This window comes from Aspergillus caelatus (assembly GCF_009193585.1).
Source record: "Aspergillus caelatus strain CBS 763.97 unplaced genomic scaffold BDV27scaffold_370, whole genome shotgun sequence".
Classification (NCBI taxonomy): domain Eukaryota; kingdom Fungi; phylum Ascomycota; class Eurotiomycetes; order Eurotiales; family Aspergillaceae; genus Aspergillus; species Aspergillus caelatus.
This window is the reverse complement of record NW_022475633.1, coordinates 16,249-28,573: the sequence shown is the minus strand read 5'-3', so window position 1 is coordinate 28,573 and position 12,325 is coordinate 16,249. Positions and strand designations below refer to the sequence as shown.

The 12,325-nt window shown below is 48.8% G+C and overlaps 6 protein-coding genes across 6 annotated transcripts; 2 read left to right on the top strand and 4 right to left on the bottom strand.

Moving 5' to 3' along the window:
• Positions 1-1,576: 1,576 nt before the first annotated feature.
• BDV27DRAFT_138291 (catalase) lies at positions 1,577-3,931 on the bottom strand. The gene is made up of 11 exons (XM_032069198.1): positions 3,799-3,931; positions 3,610-3,739; positions 3,518-3,541; positions 3,239-3,449; positions 3,099-3,191; positions 3,019-3,026; positions 2,844-2,967; positions 2,492-2,779; positions 2,336-2,420; positions 1,855-2,283; positions 1,577-1,800 (listed from the first exon to the last, which is right to left on the bottom strand). The coding sequence occupies exons 1-11, from the start codon at positions 3,827-3,829 to the stop codon at positions 1,727-1,729; spliced, it is 1,497 nt and encodes a 498-aa protein (XP_031921150.1). The 5' UTR covers positions 3,830-3,931; the 3' UTR covers positions 1,577-1,726.
• Positions 3,932-4,526: 595 nt separating this feature from the next.
• Positions 4,527-5,111, top strand: BDV27DRAFT_138290 (uncharacterized protein; the record flags this gene model as incomplete). Its single annotated transcript, XM_032069197.1, has 2 exons — positions 4,527-4,725; positions 4,777-5,111. Coding segments are annotated over exons 1-2 (220 nt in total), but the record flags the coding sequence as incomplete, so codon positions are not given.
• A 100-nt stretch (positions 5,112-5,211) lies between these two features.
• Positions 5,212-7,364, bottom strand: BDV27DRAFT_138288 (uncharacterized protein). Its single transcript, XM_032069196.1, has 2 exons — positions 6,876-7,364; positions 5,212-6,822 (listed from the first exon to the last, which is right to left on the bottom strand). Exons 1-2 carry the CDS (start codon positions 7,357-7,359, stop codon positions 5,321-5,323), a joined length of 1,986 nt encoding a protein of 661 aa, XP_031921148.1. The 5' UTR covers positions 7,360-7,364; the 3' UTR covers positions 5,212-5,320.
• Positions 7,365-7,537: 173 nt separating this feature from the next.
• BDV27DRAFT_138287 (telomere maintenance SDE2 family protein) lies at positions 7,538-8,913 on the bottom strand. The gene has a single exon (XM_032069195.1). It carries the CDS (start codon positions 8,606-8,608, stop codon positions 7,673-7,675), a length of 936 nt encoding a protein of 311 aa, XP_031921147.1. The 5' UTR covers positions 8,609-8,913; the 3' UTR covers positions 7,538-7,672.
• BDV27DRAFT_138284 (40S ribosomal protein eS10) lies at positions 8,914-9,872 on the top strand. Its single transcript, XM_032069194.1, has 4 exons — positions 8,914-9,015; positions 9,075-9,124; positions 9,220-9,377; positions 9,447-9,872. Coding segments are annotated over exons 1-4 (462 nt in total). The 5' UTR covers positions 8,914-9,013; the 3' UTR covers positions 9,699-9,872.
• On the bottom strand, positions 9,853-11,836 carry BDV27DRAFT_138283 (M20 family metallo-hydrolase). Its single transcript, XM_032069193.1, has 3 exons — positions 11,533-11,836; positions 11,040-11,354; positions 9,853-10,979 (listed from the first exon to the last, which is right to left on the bottom strand). The coding sequence occupies exons 1-3, from the start codon at positions 11,781-11,783 to the stop codon at positions 10,043-10,045; spliced, it is 1,503 nt and encodes a 500-aa protein (XP_031921145.1). The 5' UTR covers positions 11,784-11,836; the 3' UTR covers positions 9,853-10,042.
• Positions 11,837-12,325: the final 489 nt, after the last annotated feature.

Here is a 12,325-nt window from a genome sequence, read left to right as displayed (position 1 = left end):
GCTTACGTGTGTGTGGAGGATAGCCGTTTGGGAGTCGTTTGACTAGGCTTAAGGAGGTGAGAGATTGGATGTAGCAGGCTGTTACTGCTAGGATTGTACAGTTGAAGTTGCAGTAGTAGAGGGTTAGTTCGGTTATGCCGGCTAGGATGTGCCATGCTAGGTCTGGGATTGTTAGTTCTGTGGAATGTCTTGGGCTGGGGGGAGAGGGATGGATATATGTATGTGTAGAGGGGGAACTGGTACGTTTGTGGTATCCCCGGTATGATTTGCCCCGGTTGATGACAAAATATATGAAGAATATGATGTATAGACCAGTCATGACAACATCCGAGTCATTGGTGTGAATGCGTATGGTGGTTTGCATGGTGAGTGTCTTTTTCTGTGGTTATCTGTCTCGTCTCGCCATAGATTGGTCTGTTGAGGAGAGAAAACTGGTTGATTCCTATTGAGATGCTTGAAACGATCAACTTAATTGTGGGAGAGGCATTCGCTTCAGAAATTCCAACGCCATGCTTATTTATACTTTGCTAATGCTAATATACCCCCCCCCCCCCCCCGTGGGTCTTATGTGCTTGAATGTAACCTATTTTCTAGTTCAGCTGAGTGCTATCCCGATATCCTCGGTGGTTATAGTGTATGTACATAAGATGTACTTTGTATACAGGTCCACCTCTTCAGATGCGTCGTCTGATCCTTCTCCCTTACATATGGTTGCCAAACACTTATTGCCATTACATTCGAATGTCAGTCATGATCATATATTAGTACTTTTTTTTTCGATATATAAGTCATGTTCAAAGGACCTTCTGTAACGAGATTCAATTGATATGGTTTAGCGCCCGCCATTAGTCCCGGGAAGAAAGAAAGCCAAAAGCGAGGATGCCCGATAGATGGCGCGCTAGTCTTCTCATGTGAGGTAGCATCTTTGATGCTATTCAACGCACTTTTACGTCATAGAAACAGGGGGATAACCGGGTGAATCATGACAGTGTATTTACATTATGAGGTCCATGTTCCATGTTCCTTGCTAAACTGACATATATTTCGGGGAGAAAGCGTATTTTCCTTGCAAAATACCTGTCATGGTCGAAAGTCAAAGCATAAAATACTGCACGAGCCGCACGCTCTAACGGTGATAAGCATCATTGGAAATGCAAATCTTTGGTTACCCCCAATGGAACATAGGGGTTGAAAAAGGCTTGTTGCGTAGGTTCCAAATCTAACGGCACTTCTTATTCTTGATAAACATCAGTGTTCCACGTAGATATGACATAAAGCATGACAGTCTGATTATCATCAGTATATCTTTCCTGGTGGCAACCGAATGATAAGACATTCTACGCTCTTAAAAACTACTCGGACTAATCAAATGACTTGACAGGGTCATAGGCGAATTGAGCAAGTGAGCAGCCGGCGCTTGGTAGTAAACTAGGACCAATGAATTAGATCAATCTGGGTGCTGTCTCACTCTAGATGCTCAAGACTAAGGGGGGGGTACTGTATGGACCACAGGAGTGCAGGCAACGCTTATAAGGTTTCTATCCAAAGATTGCAGGTACGTTCAATTTATCATTAATTTTGACTCATTTAGATAAACATACTCATCAAATCTGTAGCGCCCAAAGAGAAGAACGGGGTTTAGAGACACATCACTCTCGTCATAAGTACGATTGGGATTCTTATTTTTGGTAATTATCCCTTACCACAGTCATAATGGTACTGCAATTTAAGCAGACACCGCGGCCTCGGTTGCCTTCTTAAGACGCTCGCCGAGGTCTGCATTAACCTTTGCGAAGAGTGCTACACAAATGTCAGTAAAAGAAACAGCTATATATAGGATAGATGTCCACATACCATAGACCGCATTGCGCAGCTGAGGAGAGCGGACACCCTTGATATGGCCCGCAAGGTTCGCAATCGTTCTGTCCTGGTGGCCGGGATCCCTGCCGATGACTTCCCAGAGAGCGGCGGGTTGGACGAAGTCATCATCCGTAATATGGGTCTGGAAGTTGGTCACTTCTCCCACCCATTTCTCGTGTTCGGTCAGTCCGCTCAGCCGGGCGGCTCCCGAGTTCTTCACCTCTTGGTAGAACTTGGTGGGCTGAAGGGACGAGCCAACGTAGTTGGGGTCGCCGCCGTAGTTGTCGTCGAACCGCATGGCGCCATCTCTCTGGTAAGGGCAGTAGACAGGTGCCTTGGCTGCGTTGGTCGGGAGCTGCTGGTAGTTGACTCCAAGACGGTACCGGGCCGCATCGGGGTAAGCGAACATACGGGCTTGGAGCACTGATATAAAGGTTAGTTAAGAGGGACATGTTTTAGTGAAGAGATAACCTACTTGGATCAGCGGATGGTGCAATACCGGGCACCATTGTGGATGGGGAGAAGGCCGCCTGCTCAATATCGGCGAAGTAGTTCCTGGGCTATACATAGAAGGAATTAGCATCGTGTACTTAAATCATTGCCTAAGCTGGGCGGCACTGTTGAGACATACATTGCGGTTCATGGTCAACTTTCCGATTTGTCTCAGCGGGTAGTCTTTGTGAGACCAAACTTTGGTCATGTCGAAGATGTTCCAACGGTATTTCTCCGCGTCGGCCGGGTCCATAACTTGGACGTAGACGTTCCACACGGGGTAATCACCCTTTTCGATGGCCTCGTACATATCCCGAATGAGGTAATCGGGGTCTTCGCCTGCAATCTTGACAGATTCCTCGGCGGTCATGTTCTTGACACCCTGGGCGCTCTTGATGTGGATCTTGATATATTTGAATGATCCGTCCTGTTGACTTGCGTGTTAGCTACGTCGGTCATCTAGTAAGATGCAGAGAGCATTATTATATTACCTCTTTAGTGAACTTGTAGGTATGTCCACTGTAGGCATTCATATGGCGGATAGACTTTGGTGTTCCACGGTCACTGAAGAGGTGAAGAAGTTCATGGATACCTTCGGGGTTACCGACGTGGAAGCTAAGAGTATTAATAACACGAGTTGATGTGTGCTGAAACAATTGTACTTACTCCCAGAACTATAAAGCAGTCAATATCAGGACTGTATTTAAATCACCACTAACAAAAAGGCCACCACGTGGGCTACTCACCATGTTTGCATCAGGAAGATGAGTCGTAGGGTGTCTCTTATGCGAACGGTTCAGGGAAGGGAACTTAATCGGATCGCGAACGAAGAAGACCGGCTGCAACCAATTAGTTATGTTATACTCTATAATTGAAGAATACAGACCGTGTTGTTGAAAACCCAGTCCAAGTTACCCTCATCCGTGTACGTCTTCATGGCCCATCCATGAACATCGCGAGTAGTGTCGGCCGAACCGGCTTCAGGTCCAACTGTAGATACTCGAAGAAGAACGGGAGACTTCTTGCCAGCCTTGCTCAAGAAGCTAGCAGAAGTAATATCGGAACAATCGCTAGTGGCTTCGAACTCTCCATATGCGCTGTTTTTTCGGTATATAAGCTTGGACTGTTCATGTTGGTGTGCAATATATATAGTTGTATCACTTACCCCACCGCTTTGGCATGGACCACACTAACAACACGTTAGTAGCTATACGAGAAAGATAATATTTGCTATGCATGAATCGAAGGGATTCTTACCGCTCAGGGATTCTCTCACGAGAGAAATGGGCGAGAGTCTCAATGAGTTGCGTATCTTGGAGCAAAGAAAGCCCGCCACCAGAGTTGTTCCGCAGCTGAACGGTGGTGCTGTTGCTAGCAAAAGGGCAGCCTGCTTCAGTTAGTGGATCCAAGTCCTATCTAGATCTAGATATATAATTGGAGCATCACCTTCTGCCAGAGTATAGTAGCGTTCAGCCATATTGATGTTGGTATTTGCAATCAATGTGCCCAAGTACAGTAGTAAAGTAGAATGGATTTATCCTTCTACAATAGCCAGGAGGGAGGGGTAGACAGAGCTATATAGCCTGGAAACCTCCGCAACATGCCATGATCAACTACGCGATATGGTAGTTGTTCCTGTTTCGGTTCGTCCATTGAAGGCTCTACCAATGACATTGAGTAATATGCGTAAGTTTCTGCGTTGTCCATGCAGAGACATCTGCAGTAGTCTCGATTCTGAGTACCACCACAGCAGGATGTTGATTCCACTCCCGAGCATCCCATTGGCGTTAATTGGTGATATATCTGCGAAGTCCGGTTGAAGATGGGGGTGGTGCCGTCATTCGAAGCTCTGAGTTCGGTCGAGTACCCACGCGAAACCCTAACTGCGGGTTGCTGCTGGGAAAATGAGTGATGCGCACAGGCATGCACACATTCTAGACTGGGGCTTCTTCGTGTTGCAATCAGAGAAGCCCCTCACTACTGAGCAGCATTCCTAATCCTGCGTGTCTCATTGGAAGCTTTTTTAGTTCTGTCATGTTGATTAATTGTGGTTGAGATGGAGATGCAGTTGGGAGGGTCCGACCTTACCGGATGCAGTAGTACTACTGACCCAATCAATTTCATGTCACTTGGCGTCTCTGGTAAATGACGTCCTGCACTTCCATACCGATTGTAAATGCTTCTATAAGTTATGACGGTCGCTTTTATAAGCATATAAGTGTCCTGTGGCTCTGGTTGTACTCTATTGTAAACACCGCCTTGAACACCCGAAGAGCAAGTTCTATACATACTTCGAAGTATTCTTGAAAGGAACAAAGATATATTTAACCCTTACCATATTGTTTGACATATCAGAATCCACCATGTCTGAAGGTCAGTTAAGCCTTGCCAAGCCTGACTTTCTGCCAAACTGATGGCCCGCAGAATCGCATCCACAGCAGCACCACCACCACGAGAGCTTCTTCGATCGGATACTCCACCCGGGACGTCACGAAGACCAGGAACAGCACCAGGACCAGCATGAGTCTCAGGACCATGAGTCCCCCAAAAAGGAGAGTGAATTCGACAAAATCAAGGATGACATCAAGGAAGATCAGGAAGAAGTAGCAGAGGGCGATACCTACGCAGGCTTGATGTGAATGCTTTATGACCAGCACCAGTTTGTGCTATTGTTTACAAGGGATGGGATCACTGTCACTTGACAAGGGAGTTTATATGTTATTGGTAATGAATTAAATAAGAATATTGGATTACGGAAAATTGTCCAAGTATAATATGAATCATTTGAATAGGAGACATCTATATCTATAATCAGAAATAATAGTACAGTGGTGGATCTTTTCCCCACCATGAATGCCCGGTCAAAACACCAATCGCTATGCTATATGCTGTACAGATTTTGAAAGGAATCTGGAAAGAAACTATAACAGTGACCCCAGAACAGCCGTAAACATTGCTGTACGGCTGATCAGACTTTAGATGTATGATGGGCACGCTTCTTCTGCCCGATGCTTTGTCGCCCTCGTGCCCCCTTCTTACGTTTCTCCACAGCCTGTTTCTCTGCAATGTACTTCCAGCATTCAATGGGACGTCGCACTCCAACATGTCGTCCGTTCGGAGTGAATATCTCAATCTGCGGTAACGGCCTGGCAGACTCGGCGTCGGTGGGTTTGGCACGGATCTGAGCCGTGAGTTCGACCCAACCACATCCCTCAATGAGTATATCTGCCGACATCACTTTGTATGGCAGGGGAGGGGGCTTTATCCCCTTATCTTCTACTGCCTTTGCGATCGTCGTTGGTAAGTGCGAGTGGGTCACGTCCCACTTAAGGTCAAAGACTCCAGCGGAAGTGATTCGGTTGCCGATACCTTCAATCATGATATTCTCTCCAGGATAAGGACGCTGCTCGGCCTGCATTTCAACAGCCTTTTCGGTTTTGGTGACATGGGCCTCGATCGGGATAAAGCAGGCTGCCATTAGAGCATCGTCAGGGTTCACCGACGTGATTCGTACAAGGCCTCCACCTAGAAGCAGCGATTGGCCTGCCTTTATAGTATACCGTTCTGGTTTTCTCCGTTTAGTCATGATCATATCTCGTTTGTATTCGTCACGGACGTAGTCTGCTAGGTCGCCCCGGTCCATCCCGGGCAAATCGATCATTTCCCCTGTACCACGGCCGAAGGGTATGCGAATCGGCGAAACAGTAGTCCCTGGCAGCGACGAAACAACCGGCAGTATAGGATAAAGGTCTTCCTGGGGGGCAGGTGGTAGAAGGCTGTTGGAGTCAAGCGCAGTGGTATCGCGTGGGCTGATATCCGACTCTGCTTGGCGACGCTCAACCAGTTCAGCAATTTTCTCCAGGTTCTTAGAATCTTTGGGAAAGCAAGCTTCAATGAAACTACTCTTCCCGACATTGGCCTTGCCTACTACCCAGATACCACCCCCGTGGTTCTTGATTTCCTCCTTGACTTTTTTGGTCCACCAGCCTCGGTGAGCGCTTATCATATGCACATTGCCCAGACGGAAATCCTCCGTCGACTTAGCAAGTATCTCTCGGAGGATCGAGCGAACATATTCCATCTTCGAGTCCACTTGTTCCTTGGTAGGAGCTAAAAGATCGGAGCGCGTTATGATGAAGCTGATAGTAGGCAGTTTCTTGCCTCCTCGATATTTCTCGGTGGCAGCTCGCCGGTTGCGCGACCGCTGTTCTTCGATGGAAAGTGCCTCGTATATATTGTCGACAAGAGACATGGGGAAATCTGCGGCGTCAATTACGTGGTAGATCCGGTTATATTTGTATGGTGACTCGTCCAGGTATGCCCCAATGGAGTATATCGTGGGTGAGATTGCAGGAACCGCTTTGTTATGGTGTATGAGATCGTGGCATCTATCGCAAACCTGCACAGGGGGTCGAGACTTCTCAATGTACTCTTTAGCAGTGGCTGTAGCATTCTCAAGTAAAGCGCCATCTAGCAGTATTGTTAGTATCATTCCCTAAGGGAACAGAATAAACACCACCTACGGACAGGTTTAGGAGCGGCCGTTTCTTCCTCCGACTCCTTGATCAATTGCTGAATTGTGCCCGCGGCCTTTTCTCCTTCTGTTTTCAGATCCGCCACCTTCCCGGTTTCTCCATCCTGCACACCAGCTGCTTGTTCTGTCTCAGACAAGAGCTTCCGTGTTTGCTTCCTGGTTTTGCTATAATATCCTGCTTCGCCGGGCTCGACGGTTTGCGCGTATGCACCACATCCCGGACAGCAGACTGGTAGAACGCGGTCAGTAAGCTCTGAAGATTTCGCACGTAATGGAGGACACGAAGATAGAAGGCGTCGCTGCGGTTCGTTGATTAGACCGTTTGCATTTCGAACGGGCAGCACCTCTGGCCGCAGAAAGAAGCTCCGTGAGGACCGCGCTCCGGTGAGCCGGTATAACTGGCGCGGAGAGCGGGAAAAGATATATTTTAATCGAGGTGCTCTTTGAATTATGCGCCCGAGATATAGCGACATGACGGTAAGAATTTTCCACGTTAGGAGGGTCGGAGGTGATATGCGACAGAGATTAAAGCTTGAGCTGATAGCGTTGATAGCGGCGGTCACCCGTTCCGATTTCCGTAACAAGTCCCGTGGCAAACCATGGAAATTCTACGAACAATAACATAAAATTCTATAGAAATGAATGTTACGATTGAAGAAAATATCACCGCAGTTGTATTTGAATTATTTACAAGTAACAAACTATCCATATCCTTGAAACACCCTTAGGCTTTTAGACGCTGCAACAAGAAAAAGAAAAACTTAAAGAGATGAATATCCTGCCTATTTAAGCCTTCGCCTTGCCTTTCCCTTCAGTCTCATCATATTGGCCGTCTCCCTCTTCCTCAGAATCGCTCATAAACTCGTCGTCATCATCAAATCCAATGAACTTCCGCGGGGCTGCAGACTTGGGAGCCGGTTCTGACGGGCCCGGCGCATCCTTCATCTCCTGCTCGTCTTCACTCTCTTCATCCGAAGCAGAAGCAGAATCCTGTCCACTTCCCTCGCTAGCACTCGTACTAGACCCGCCCAAGATATTATCACGTATAGCATCATGAAGATTGTCCGTCCACATGCCATCCTTCATCGCCGCAAGAACAGCCTCCCTAGCCTTCTCGTTCATCTCCTCTTTATCTTCCATCCACTGACCGTCAATCTTCTGCTTGCCGCCGCCATTCTTCAGTTCCTCCTCGCGTTTCTCTGCAGCCTCCACAACGGCCTGCCACCTCCGTCGGCGCTCCTCCTTCTCCTTACGGTCCATCTCCGGCTTGACTGCGAGATACTCGGCGAGCGCTTTGGCTTCATTGACGGTACGGATACGGCGACCATCGAGATTGCGACTGGAGCCGTTATCGTCGCCCTGGTTGCGCTTTCTCTTGCTTGACATGCGCCCACCAGCTGCACGAAGCTGGGAACCAAAACCACCCTTTCCTCCGCATAGGGGCACCGAAAGGCGGAGGGGAAGGAGGTTTGATGTCGCAGTGAGTTCGCCATTAGCAGCAATGAGATGTGAGATTGAAAGGTCTGTCGAAGGTAGTATTTGTTTATTGTTTGTCGTGGTCAAGATGAGTGACTGGAGGGGTACAGATGACGGAATATATGAGGAAACCTTCTCGGTGAGATCTGAGATGGACGAGGTCGATGGGAGGGAGAATGAGAGGGTCGAGGGTAGAGAGAGACCGGGGAATGTTGAAAGGAGGACGTTCACGTTTTGCGGAGCCATCTTTGCGAGGTTTAAGTGTTCCGACCGCTAAATAATTTGTTGTGGGTATCAAGGTAGAATAAGGTCGCAAAGTCGCGACTGCGGTCTGCTGTAATGTATCTTGAAAGTGATGGGAGGCGACAAATGAGGTGGAGTTGATAAGGAACCTTCGGGGGACGGAGGAAGATTGCGTCGACGCCTCAGGCAGTGAAACTCTCACTCGTCGATCACATGGCGATAATGGCGGATGTGACTAAGCCATGCTGATTAGGGTGTCAACCCTAGCTTGCGCTTCCGAAAGAGGAATCACGCACTTTCAACTTAACCGCCAGTCGCTCCACTCGATCCCATCCATCATTTAAACCAACCACCACCCTCTTCGCGTTGTTAGAGCGATTCCCCGAAGAGCGCCAGGAACTCGCAACAATGTAAGTTTACAGGTCAATGTTCATAACTGATAAGCAATGCAAAGCTAATAACTCTTCAGGCTTATCCCTAAGGACGACCGCAAGAAGATCCACGAGTACCTCTTCCGCGGTATGTGAACGACGCCTCCAGTCCCCTGTCGCATTGGCCGGTCCAATCCACCTCGCTCTTTGAAGACCACTGTCGCTGACTGATTCCCTGAACAGAGGGTGTGCTCGTGGCCAAGAAGGACTTCGAGTCCAAGCATGCCGACATTGACACCAAGAACCTCTACGTGATCAAGGCCCTCCAGTCCCTCAACTCCCGCGGCTATGTCAAGACCCAGTTCTCCTGGCAGTACTACTACTACACCCTCACCCCCGAGGTATGTTTGCGCCTGTTCAATTGCTACCGTGGACAATGAGGAAGGGTTGTCTAACTTGTTGCTTTCTAGGGTCTTGACTACCTCCGTGAGTGGCTCCACCTCCCCGCTGAGGTTGTCCCTGCCACCCACATCAAGCAGCAGCGTTCCCACGCCCCCCCTCGCGGTATGATGGGTGGTGAGGAGCGTGAGCGCCGTCCCCGTCCTACCCGTGAGGGTGGCTACCGCCGCCGCGACCAGGAGAAGGAGGGTGGTGCTCCCGGCGAGTTCGCCCCTAACTTCCGTGGTGGATTCGGCCGTGGCCGTGGTGCTCCCTCTTCTTAAGGGATGTCTTCCGGTCCTCCTAGGGTTTGGATGGTAGCGTGAGTGGCTTGAGTAGACTTTGGAATAAGTGCGAAAAGGCTGCTGCGCCCATCCTGAAAAAAAAAAAATTATGCATTGGTGCTGTATCGATGTAACGGCATAGCTAGAATCAATGTCATGATTTTAATGAGTCAACATTTCATTTCATTTCGCGTAGTACGTTGAAATCATAGAGTGTAATGACATACATAAAACAGCTCACGCTTCAGCCCTGGCTCACGGCATATTCTTGCAAATATGTTAAGACCATGTAAAGAAAGCATTACGATCGGTAGTCTTCACGTGAAAGAGCAAAGAGGTCTTATCTACGACGAGAATCTCTTCCGGTCATACCGGACCACCGCTTGCAAAATGACAGATGCACCTGTGACACAGTCGTCTGCAGAGCAAAATTCTTCCGGATGATGGCTCAGTCCATCCTTACATGGCACGAATATCATACTGGTGGGCACCCTCTTCGAAGTGAAGACACTATCATGTCCCGCACCGCTCATAATCGTCCTCACAAGGGATTTGGGCTCTGGCGCATCGGCGACAACAGCTTCTGCAGATTGCTGCACGCAATCGATACAATCCGGGTGGAACTTGACCGCTGGAGAATCGAATTCTACAGTCCATTCGACCCGACAAGGCTTACCAATGCCTTTGCCTTCTTCCGCGGCAATGGCATCGAACTCCTTTCTCAATTTCTCCTCAACAGTTTCAACCAATTCGGTTTCAGGACCGCGAATATCGAGGGAGAAGCTGACAAGGCCGGGCACGGTATTGACACTACCAGGTTTTGCCTCGACGATGCCAACACTGGCTAAACAACCGTGGGAAGAAGCAACTTCCCGGGCACGCACCATCATTTGAGCGAAGGCGTACAGCGCATCTGCGCGATGTTGAAAAGCCGTGGTGCCAGTATGGGTGTCTCTACCCGTCACATTGACTCGATACCAGCGGTAGGCCTGGACGGCAGTAACAACACCAACGCGTTGACCTGCCGAAATCAGATGAGGCCCCTGTTCAATATGAAGCTCGAAATGGGCTGCCATAGGGGTCGCTTTATATGAACAGGGAACATCTCCTAAATAGCCGATCTTTTCTAGCGCCGATTTCAACGACTCTGGGGCAGAAGATGCAGTGGGGAGCGAGGCCACCGTTGGCACCTCTATGAGCCCATGTGCCCGTGAAAGAGGTATAGAACCTGCCCATACCCCAGAAGAGACCATACTGATGGGGAAACGAGCCCCCTCTTCGCTATTGGGGCATTAACGTAAGCGCTTGGAATTGTTTCGGTTTGACCCGGGGATCTCTTACTTCGTCCAGTTTACAACGCCCACACCTCCTTCTGTCTCCAGGCCCATCTCATCGATGACTTTCAAAGCTTCAATACCTGAGAGAACACCCAGAATCCCATCGTAACGACCGCCTGTTGGCTGCGTGTCCAAATGGCTGCCAATGAATGTCGGGGGCACGTCCTTTGTCCGGCCGGGACGCACAGCGAAGATATTGCCCATTTCATCAATCGTGATTTCGCATTTTAATGCTTTGGTTGTTTCAATGAACCAGTCCCGCACGGATTTGTCTTCTTCAGACAGCGTCAGGCGCTGCATTCCTGTGTCCGTCGGTCCACTAGGTTAGGAGTCAGCGTACTGAAACCAGAGATATGCTTATGACGACGTGGGGATACGAATGCGGGATTGAAAGGGAGCAACAGGGTTCAATTATCTTTTGACTATGTCTAATGGTTCGTAAAGGAACCTTTTCGATGCCAATGTAACTTAAAACGCCAGAAGCTGATGATACTTACTGTCCCCAACGTATACCAAACCCCCATTGACAACTGCGATGAAGGTCTTTCGCAAGGCGTTCCTTGTTAGCTCTAAGCGCCGAAACCTCCGCCTCGGACAGCTCTGTCGTCAACATGGCTTGTTTTAGGGAAACGGAGAAGGCCCGGCGTGGTTGGGTCAGTACTGTTCTTGTGAACGGCAATACTCTCGACTTGGCCGGTAATCTCTTAAGCGATACCGTAGCGGACTTGGAAAATATGAAAGACGCCATGTTGCCCTTTGATATATACACAAAGAGGGGTGGGCAGAGATGCAAATGTCGACTGTTGGAGATGGGCAGATAAGGCAACTTTGGGGAGACGTGATAAGATAGCTTTGCGGGGTTAATCTTACTTCGGCGATCTCATCAAATTGGAGGCCAATTAAGTTCAAATTGTTATTTATGATAGCCTGCAGGGATCGGGCTTTTGTTGCTTCTCCAATTCGGCTGTTGGGGTAGAGCGCCAAAGCGTGACCCTTGCACGTATACCTAGATGGCAGACTGGGAGCGGACAATTGTCCGCTCATAGATGCCCTTACTCCAACATAGTCCAAAGCTCATATGGCCTATCACAGGGTTAGTGTCGACTAAAGATTTGAGACTTTATAACGCAGATAAGAAGTGGTCTTCAGATAGATATACAGGGACTTGGTATGCAGTCGACAAACCCAGCACGTGGAAGATTATGTCATGTCTCTTATGCACACGAGTTTTGGTAGACATGATCCACGCACCAAGGTTGAGACCCGACCCATTACCGCCTTATATGAGCT